This window comes from Bolinopsis microptera, chromosome 3 (genome assembly GCF_026151205.1).
Source record: "Bolinopsis microptera isolate Bmic1 chromosome 3, MBARI_Bmic_1.0, whole genome shotgun sequence".
NCBI classification, from domain to species: domain Eukaryota; kingdom Metazoa; phylum Ctenophora; class Tentaculata; order Lobata; family Bolinopsidae; genus Bolinopsis; species Bolinopsis microptera.
The window spans coordinates 5957910-5968550 of NC_087074.1; the positions used below are offsets into that span (position 1 = coordinate 5957910).

Below are 10641 nucleotides of genomic sequence, written 5' to 3' on the forward strand. Positions count from 1 at the left end.
ATAAATGCTAATTCATTCATGATTATTTTCAATCCAGGCAAATCGGTGAACATGACCGAGTTTGTTTGTTTAATCATTTGATCTGCTTCCTAAAGAAATTTAGGAAGTAGAAATGATTAAATAATTAAAGTAATTTTGGGAACCCAATTAAGCTGATTAGGCGCCCTGTTAACTGTGTGGGAACTAAGTCAAATTTGGTACATTTTTCGAATGTCAGTCACCCCAACTGTCGCATCAATTTAGTACAAGAGTAGTGGTTATTAGGATTCGTGTTCACATAGCCATGTGTATACGCGTACTGCAAGCGAGAGGACTCTGGTTAGAGCAAGGATTCGTGTGATCCATTGTTTGTTGTTATTTGATTGTGATCGAGAAACGAACGTTCACCGTTCGGAACCTTTATTTTTAAACAATAAACATTCACTAGACTAGATGATTGGAGCCGAGAAAAATGAATCTATCAGTTACCTTAATGAGTTCTTTAATTAACAATAGTTGTGTTCTCTCAAGTGGAAATTGATAAGGAGAGAAGAAGTTTACTACCCAGTCAGACAAACCAATATCACCTCTGATACCCTCCTGCAGCATCACCTTTCTTATTACCATATATGGTAATAAGAAAGGTTGAAGTGGTATCAGAAAAGTGTAAGTGGTATACCACTTACACTTTTCTGATTTTTTTCAGCATGGGAACCAAACATGTTTATTGTAACTGAATGAAGATAAGCTACCAGTATCAGCCATCAGCCATGTCATTGTGGTGAATTTGTTGTAATTATATTCTTCAATTTTCAACATATTTGTAAGCATTAGAATAAACAACTACTAGCTCAATGAAATTATTCATACAATGAAATTACCACATAAATATCAACAACTCAACGTAATATTCTAGTACAATCTTTGTGCTGTTCTACTCTTTGGAGGAGCGACACTATTAAGCCGTGGTATATACATATTACATTACACTGGATCGAGCTTACACAGTGTAATTTCCTCCAGTCTGCGCCGCGCGCCTATAATTATATTTATATAAACGTACGCGGCGCAGACTGGAGGAAATTACATTGTGTAAGCTTCATTGTAATGTAATATGTATGTACTACGGCTTAACAGTCTTACTACTGACAAGACATGATGTAGCTGTCGTATTTTTTACTTTTCTTCTCATTGCTCGAACTCACCAATGCACATCTGAAATTTAAAAACTAGGAATAAAGTTGTAGGTTGGTTATTCTACATCGAGTCATATAATTTACATACAGAGATGTCTAATTCATCGTCTGGGGCTTTTCAAAAACCCTAAGCATTGATATTATTAATCAACTAAATTCTATTTAGTAAATTGACTACATATTGGTCGCCTTTCATCCGTGAAGTCTTCGACGTGATTCATGGAGAAACTTGTGGCAAAGTATAATAAAGTTAAAAAACATACTTTTTTGCTGATTTGCAATGGATGCCCTTACAATCGTCTCTCTCTTCGCACGCCGCTTTAGCTTTCTCCATGCTAAGTTTTAATTTGGTGAGAACCCCCTTCATTTTCCTGTTATCCACTTTCTCCCAGTTGCAGATCTTAGGACAATCGCCAGGAATGTAGGTGGTGGAACCCTCGTGGTCTACCAAATCAGATCCTGACCTCAGGGTGAATTCATCCTCTTCTGTCGTCAGTCCTTTGCAATCTGGAGAAAATTGTCGTCATTTTGATAACATCCTTTACGAGAAATAAGTACAACTCATGGTGTGTGAAACTATAAAACCTTTATTTTTTATAAACTAAATTAACTGCTATAATGGAAGGTAAATTATGCTCAGAAGAATTTTGACAATTACAAACCTAACATGGCCCCACATGCACTTTTAGCAGTGTCAAGATCCCCCATAGCCACTCTCTTCCCTGTAGCGTAACCACTGAGCTCTTTATTTTCAATCATACACCACTCTGCACTTTCTTCTTCGCTTTCTTCTTTTTCTTCTTCTTCTTCACGTTCGTCACTTTCTTGCTCTGTATCTGAACCTATTGATGTATAAGTAATAACTATATAACAACATTAAAAAAGTAAATCGATACTCAGAGAGATTTATCATTGCTGGGCAAACACCAAATAGTTCAACCAAAGACTAAATCTATAGTCTGATTACTAATCATGATGGAAATATAGCATCTCTTTGCTTTCTAGATAATCGTCCTCATTTACATGCAACTATCTCTCAGTTAGATCTGCAAAAGGAGGTGAATAGTATCAGAACTAACCGGCAATAACCGGGTAGTGAGCATAGCTGGATATCTGGCACATGTTACTGAATTTCTTGTTATCTTCACTTCTCCTCATTTTTATATAACCATTCTGTCCCCATTGTTTGCCCCAACTGCAGAGTGATGCTGTCAGTGTAATTTAAAGATATTTGCCAGTTTATTTCGTTACTGAAGTAGTTGAAAAAGAACCAGTGTTGATGAATGCATTTAACCAGACGTTTGACGACATAAGTCAGGTGCAATCTCAAGGTAACCCATTTCCAATCTCCATATTAGTATATTACCAACCCCCCTTTCACCCCCCCCCCCCCTTCCACACCCCCCCTTTTTACCCCCCCCCCCTTTTCAACCCCCCTTCACCCCCCCCTTTCACTCCCCCTTTCACCCCCCCTTTCACCCCCCCTTTCAGCCCCCCATTCATCCCCCCCTCCATCAGCCCCCCTCTTTCAGCCCCCTTCCCCCCTCCCCTTCTTTCACCCCCCCCCCCCCCCCCTTTCACCCCCCCTCCTTTCACACCCCCCATTTCACCCCCCCCCTCCTTTCACCCCCCCCCCCCCCCTTTTCACCCCATGCTCCTACCTATTTCTGACTATCCAGTATAAAGCCCCGTTGTCGTCTCCGTACCCCACAACATTTACAGCGTGGTTAACAGACACTTTATTAGCCCCACACTTCTTCGAGCTGTACAATCCTACCTGTGAAGGAAAGTAGGTAAATTCATGGGGTAAATTGTATTGTACAACAAGGGCGGGCCTGACGTGAATTTGAGCCAACAGGACGAGTTTCAAATCTCTTGTTTCATTCCTGATTTTGCTGGGTTGTACTGTAATCCTAACTGGCATTAAAAACTTAGCCTAGGCTATGAGTATGGGTTCCTAAGCTATGTCTGATTACATTTAACATACAAACCTTTGTCTCGTTGGTAACTGTTTCTATTAACTTCAATTTAAATAAAACCTTAAATAATAAATGATCAACATAGTTCGCAACTTTAACCTAGGAAACATAGTCCCAAATACCTTGTATGAGAAGAAGTCGCTGGTGACAGCGATAGCTACGACCAGTACACCGATGTTGCGATCTGCCACCGCTGCTTTCAGATTGCTGTCACCTTGCACGTATACCACCGGATCCTTCTCATCAAACTTCCATCCAGATAGTGCGTTCTTTTTATCCTCGTACGAACACGAGCCATCTGTGGATATAAATACTGATGAGATGCAAGTTTATTTGATGGACGTGGCCAGTTTTAAGTACGGTGCAATATTATTATGCTCTAGAAAAGGAACCTTATAAATAACCATGTAGAACATAGAAATAGTTACTCGTGTCTACGCTACATTTGATTACATAGTTGTGTAAGAAGATGTAACTTACAACTGTACTAAGGGGCCATCTACTTAGGACGTCCGCCAAAATCGCAGATTTTCAAAAACCACCCCCTCCCCCTGTCCGGATTTGTCCGAAATTCCAAAAACCACCCCCTCCCTATTTGAAATTGCCGGACGTCGTAAGTAGATGGCCCCTAACTTACAAGTGCCAAGGTTAGGGTAAGAAGCTGCAGAGGCGAGGTGTCCCTGGTGTTTAAGAGACCATCTGTAGCAGTCACCAGGCCACCCTCCCATACAACCATCTCTGTTATAAACACAGTTTGTGTACTGCTGCTCTGACAGCTCTTTCTTTTCTCCCTGTAGGTAGGTTAAACAAGTTTTAGGTAGGGTTTTCTGAGAGAAAATTTCGTAAAAATAAGTATAGAAGTGGAATATAAATCTGAGCTTTTATCAGTTGTAATTTGTGACAATGTAACCAACTTTTCTGTCCTTGTTCACTTGGTACTCCAGTGCTGCATTGGCTCCGAAAGCCCAACAATTGCCACAACCCTGGTTCTTGACTTCTGTCATAATATCAGTGTAGTCCACGAAGTCCTAAACATTTATTAGCTATTATATATAAAGTATAAGCTTTTTTGAATCAAGGTCGTTGTATTTAAATGCAAGTAAAATTAGAAGGAAACCGAAAAGTGGTCGTGAAAAATCCAAACAATATTTGTTATCAACGCACCGGTAGTTCTGCTGCCATAAGATTTACAGGTCGGGTTTGTTGAAGGCTTATTTCAGCTTCACTTGGGGTAAAATCCGACATGTTCAATCCCAAATGACTTTGTAACTCGCCTTCTGTCTAAAAAGGTTTGAGTTTTAGAAAATATTTCAGTAACGAACAGAATTAACTTAAAATAAAACTGTTTCGTTACTGTAACCAAAATGTAGCCAACTTCAGCCAAAGTTAACATTGGCCGAATTCGGATATATCTTGGTGAAAATAAATCAATTATAATACATATTCAATTTCAGCCTTGCAATTGCGTTGTATTTAAATTGGGTACTAGCACAAACATGATCAATGGTGCAGATCACTTGTAAGATCTTCCAGCTCCATTAAGAAATATAACCCAGAATGTTTCTCACCTCTAAGAAATATAACCCAGAATGTTTCTCACCTCTAAGAAATAAAACCCAGAATGTTTCTCACCTCTAAGAAATATAACCCAGAATGTTTCTCACCTCTAAGAAATATAACCCAGAACATGTTTCTCACCTCTAAGAAATATAACCCAGAATGTTTCTCACCTCTAAGAAATATAACCCAGAATGTTTCTCACCTCTAAGAAATATAACCCAGAATGTTTCTCACCTCTAAGAAATATAACCCAGAACATGTTTCTCACCTCTAAGAAATATAACCCAGAATGTTTCTCACCTCTAAGAAATATAACCCAGAATGTTTCTCACCTCTAAGAAATATAACCCAGAATGTTTCTCACCTCTAAGAAATATAACCCAGAATGTTTCTCACCTCTAAGGCAAACTCGTTAATTTCAGCTTCCCACTCCTTATCTGCTTCATCATTGTGGACGAACACTTCAGCAGCGTGTTTTTTGAATACTTGGAAGTGTTCGTTCCCGTCACCGTTCTGGAATGTTACTGATGATAATTATCATGTCATGTCTGTACCTTTCAGACACACCATCGCAAACATAAAATGCTGCGGTAGAGAAAGCTCTGTAAGGATCTAAACATATGATTTTGTTGTTTTACTCACACCCAAAAAGAGTTGTGGAGTCTTGTGGTACTTTCTCAAAGTTTCTTGATAAAGTTTATTAAAGTCAACATCCTTCGCTGCAGAGGATCCCAACACTACCACGAAGAGTAGAAGAGATGAAAGCATTTGTGGTTTGGTACTGGTAGCACGTTTTATACTTTAACTGTGATCGAGCTTATTTGTTAACTAACAAACTATTTTGGCTTAAGCAAAAATAGCTTGTACGATGTACAAAAAATGCTGACTGAATAGCTTTATTAACATTGTCATTAAGTTAATTTAAGCTGAACTAAAAACACTAAAAGATTAAAGAAACGTAACAAAATCAACAGGTTTACGGATCAGAAACGACGAGTTCGACTTAATCTAGCAGACAATAAAATTACTGTCCGATCCCCCCTAAAGCTAATTCTAAACTGTGAGCCTAAAACTGCGTTATAAGCACATTGCTACTCAGTCAAATGTTTCAGCTTCTTGATGATAAGTCATCAAATCTGATGAGTCGATTTAAAGTTAACACTAAGTCTAACACTTATGACTTGACAGTTATTTAGTGCAAACGTAAGTCGTGAGGTAAACAGCATCGTTACGCGGAGGTTTTCTTCATTTGTACGTGAGCTTCAAACTATGAACAAATGAGCTCATGAAATATAATTATAGGATGGTAATATTGACAAACGCCCCTTTTTAAACGTTAACTCGGCCAAAAAAAACCGCAGACAACACCAAATTTAAATGTAATTACTGTATACGCTGACAGTTTATCGTGCCAATGATAAGATTGATCTTAGTCACATACAGGCTAAAGACGAAATCAGGGAAGGAGTGAGGAGGGATAAACGGCGCGACTTGAAAGGAGGGGCGGTCTCGCTGCATCGGGAGTCCTAGAAGGAGCTTCTATCAATACCAACAGGACACCATTCCCTGTGGTCGCTTTTATTGCTCATATTATATATCGGTATATAATTTACTTGATAATTCATGCTGACTAACTGACTAAAGATGAAAGAGTTTACTTCTTTGACCGTGAACTTGATTTACTGCACAAGATGATAATGATCGGTAAATATAGTGCATGAGCGACGATGAGGGACGTGTACAGTAAAACTGTGAAGATATTTGTTTTCCCAGATCAGAGATTCGAGATATGGTATCCTTTTCTGATTATTCTTAAGATCAACAAATTATTTTCGTTAACTATAGGGGGTATAACCAGAGTTAACACTGCAAATATTTGTTGTCGCTGTTTAGTGTCTAACCACACTGACTAATAACGATATATTTACTAACATGGATATTATATTAGTTTAAATTACTGAATGGTAAACTTGATAATTTGGCTTCATACTATTATAATGGACGACTATTCCGGAACTACGCCTAGGGGTAGGAGTAGTAGAGAAATATACTACAGGGTTAGACAGCGTTATCTAATATTTGTAAAAGTCTTCTTAATATAATAAGTGTCCAAAAACCAAATGAAACTCGTCGTTTTACAACAAACAATAAAGTAAAAGTATTGTGTAAGTATTTTGCAAGTAAACATGCAAAATTTAAAGAGTAAAATTATTGATACACGAAACTGTTAAAAATCGATTTAACGATAAAAGTTTGGGATACAAATGAAAAAGCTTCACAATTTTTAAAACTATCTAAACTTTCTGCCATTACGAATTAAATACTATCATAACCTTGATTTGAATTAAAAACAGTGTAAATTATAATTTATTAATTTTACCAAAACCCATAATCATGGGTAGAGTGGACCGCTGTCAGTGTCTCTCTTTCCCAAACAAAAGGAAATGATATTACTTTGATTGACCGTTCTCAAATGCAAAATGATACCGAGAATGAAATCGGTCGCTCGCTTTTCCCATTCATTCACGGCTTACGAATTGTAATAAGTTTCGATTGATTACATCAATCAGATGCTGTAAAAATCTCTTTGGGTTGCGTTCGGGTCGATACCTAGTATTTCGGGGTAAGGGTGGTAGTTATTAGTATTACTTATTGAATTAGCTGAAGTTTATTGAATCTTCATTGCCGAGTACAGCTGCCTTTGAGTAGTTTTTCTTAATCTATTACAATTGTAAATGAATGGGAAAAGCGAGCGACCGATTTCATTCTCGGTATCATTTTGCATTTGAGAACGGTCAATCAAAGTAATATCATTTCCTTTTGTTTGGGAAAGAGAGACACTGACAGCGGTCCACTCTACCCATGATTATGGGTTTTGGTAAAATATCATCTCTTTTTGATTATAATGTCAGGGTACTTTATAAAGTCGAAATATAAACTGATATCTTCATTAATAAGGAGGAAGTTTCAACGATTTCGAAATCTATCCTTTAAAAACATTTCCTTGTGTTTAGGGAAGCATATCGGTCGATCACTGACTGAATATGCCACTTAATACTCATTCAAGTTGGCATTAAATTCATATATAATGACATTAAACTGTCGTGGCAAAGCAGAATTTGTTGGAAATCACGAATGAGCAAAATTCTCACCTTTCGCACGTGCAAACTTTGAGCAGACGTTGCGTGCGCATCCAATATTGAATCGCCGTAAATTTTTGCATGTAATTGTTTTATATATAGCTTGATAAGCATGCAAAGTTTCAAAGTATTTTAAGAAGAACTGTAATCACAACGGCACTCTAAAGTTGACAGAAAATGACGAAAACAGCAATTTTCAGTGATTTTAGCGATTTTCTATCAATTTGGGCGTGTCCCAACGTGTGCAACTTTTCGATTTTCAACTTTAAAACTAGCCTATGACACAATTTATACCTATAGGAAGCAGAACTGAGCTCCACAACCCAAGGCATGGCCCAACACCAGAGAATACTAAATCGCAAAATTGACGTTTTTATAAAATAATTCTTCAAAAAAGCACAAACTTCAATGACGAATATCTTTATGAAGGAGCAAGCTAGAAAAACTTTCCGGTAGATTTTCAGAATGCTTGAACAATTATCTAAGATGAAATTTTCCTCAGATTTTGAATAAAATTACTCCTTAATGGTTTAAAATTAATTTTAAAAGTTATTACTTTGTCAAAAATCAAGTTTTAAAAACGGTTAACTTGATGACGTCATCAAGGGGTGTTTATGACGTCATATAATTTTTGTATACAATGTAAACTAAAGTATAAACAATTATTTGCAAGACCTGTGGTCGGAAATGGCTGTATCTTTTATACTTTTAAATCTATGGACAATTAAATACAGGCTACAATTGACTGGCAAAGCGTCTATCCCTGAATATATATATATATGTATATATGTATCACGACAATCTATCGTAAAACAGGGGTTCTAGAAAACCCACTTCCCGATGCTCCTGAAACCTGAAACTTTTTTTGCAGTCGATTTGGTCAACGTCTAGACGCCCTGAAAAATTTCAGATCTCTAACTCAATTTTAACATGGTTTTTAAGGCACCTGAATATGGCGATTTTGGGTTTTTTACCGAATTTCGTATAACAGTGCTGGCGAGTATTTTATGCAAATTTCTTAAAAATCTCAACATAACTATTTTTTATTCCTGTCATCTTTGACATCAAATTAGAATGTTTTGAACTAAAAATAAATCTGCTGAACGACTTCCGATGAGTCTTAATGCCTGAAAAACGCCTCCGGCCGGAGTGCACGCTTCGCGTGCACGAAAGAGGCTTGTAACGTGTACCAAAGGGGGTATAATAGTAAAGGGGGTATAATAGTAAAGGGGGTACATAGTATACCCACAATAAATGCACCGGTCGTGCTTGCCAGCACTGTGATATTGGAAATAACGAGTCTTTTCAAGAAAAAGACTCGTGTAAAAAGAAATGTAGAATCAACTTTATTGATAAACATTTAATTAATTTCATCGATGTAGAAAGATCAGAAATTTAGTTTTTACAAAAACTGTTTAGAGTATAAATGTTTTAAAGGAACATATTGATATACGGGTAAACCGCCCCTAAAATGTCACCCACCCCTAAACCGCCACTCTTGATTGATTGGATCCCATCTTCTTAGAAAGTATCTTACCTAATCATTTGTAACTCCTAAACATAAAAAAATATCATTCAGACCCTGCCACATCCTGAAATTGAATCTAAATGATGCCATAAGGGCATTTTTTTCACTTTGTACGAATTTTTTACTTTTGAAAAAAAGCGCACAATTTTATAACTCTGGAATTCATTAATATTAACTCGGTTTTGGTCTAGGATAGTGATATTTACATATTTTAGCAACTTTGTACATATGACTGGAGATATGGAAAGTTATACATTACTCAATATTACTACCCTCCCCTAAAATGTCACCTGGCCGTCCCCTAAAATGTCATTTTATCAGATTCTGGCTTTGAGACTACAAGCACCATAAAATGGAGGACGGAGGTACCAGCCTATTAAATATTTAGCATCTAATGGTAATATTGGAAAGCTTTGGCAGCTCAAGGAATTAGTTTTATTTTATTAATCGCAATAAACATCCCCTGAAATGTCTAATTATCCCCCCTAAAATGTCATTTTAACCTGATCAAATTACTCAGGCTTTTCCTAAGATGCAATGCATACTCACATTTCGTTAATAGTTGATGTTAATAATTAACAAGTGCCAAAACAAGAGCACACCATGCGAACAAAATACAAATTTGACATTTTAGGGGAGAAAAAAATGACATTTTAGGGGGCATATCATAGGTTTACCATAAACTAGTAAGTACCAAAAACCGTAGTTTTTGAGATTCAATTTTGCTAAAAGCAGTCAAATCTAGTCTATAGAGAAGGTCAGATCGATTACTGGGTTGGATTAGTTAACTACAGGTCACTAAAATTGCCAAAATGCAGGATGATGTTAAAAATCCCAAAAAATGCAATTAAAACATGCAATTTGCACAAGGTTAAAATCACATTGAATCCATTTCATTTGTGCCAATTGTTAGTTTATAACTAGATAATCTAACTACAGGTGTAAATTTTGTTGACTGAGTTACTGTTTTGCCGTAAGTTCTGGGTATTCAAAAAAAAGTCCCCAAAATGTCACAAAAAGTAAATTGACTAAATTCCACCATTTTTTTTTTCAACAGATAGAGAAACTCTGGTCGACACCTCTCAGAAATAGATTATATTTGTCCCAGAAGTGGTTAAAATTAATAATTGAGCAACATTCTGAGTGCTACACAACCTGTTTTAGCTGACGTTTTAGGGGTGGTGCACGTGACATTTTAGGGGGTGATTACGGTTTTGGGGTACTTCCTTTAGTGAGTGAATGTTTTCAAGTAGCTTAAT

General features: G+C 36.9%; 1 protein-coding gene across 1 annotated transcript; it reads right to left on the minus strand.

Moving 5' to 3' along the window:
- Positions 1 to 843: 843 nt before the first annotated feature.
- Positions 844 to 7086, minus strand: LOC134812546 (pro-cathepsin H-like). Its single transcript, XM_063820030.1, has 11 exons — positions 5357 to 7086; positions 5111 to 5227; positions 4319 to 4435; positions 4069 to 4182; positions 3792 to 3945; positions 3277 to 3452; positions 2837 to 2952; positions 2255 to 2370; positions 1838 to 2017; positions 1439 to 1682; positions 844 to 1194 (listed from the first exon to the last, which is right to left on the minus strand). The coding sequence occupies exons 1-11, from the start codon at positions 5480 to 5482 to the stop codon at positions 1122 to 1124; spliced, it is 1533 nt and encodes a 510-aa protein (XP_063676100.1). The 5' UTR covers positions 5483 to 7086; the 3' UTR covers positions 844 to 1121.
- Positions 7087 to 10641: the final 3555 nt, after the last annotated feature.

What these genes read in the sequence shown, in the direction of transcription:
- LOC134812546 (XM_063820030.1), bottom strand. Translation starts at nt 5,482, where the DNA reads ATGCTTTCATCTCTTCTACTCTTCGTGGTAGTGTTGGGATCCTCTGCA. An exon ending in TTAACGAGTTTGCCTTAGAG is followed by an intron (nt 4,436 to 5,110) that starts GTGAGAAACATT and finishes AAACCTTTTTAG; the next exon opens with ACAGAAGGCGAGTTACAAAG. An exon ending in TTATGGCAGCAGAACTACCG is followed by an intron (nt 4,183 to 4,318) that starts GTGCGTTGATAA and finishes ATAAATGTTTAG; the next exon opens with GACTTCGTGGACTACACTGA.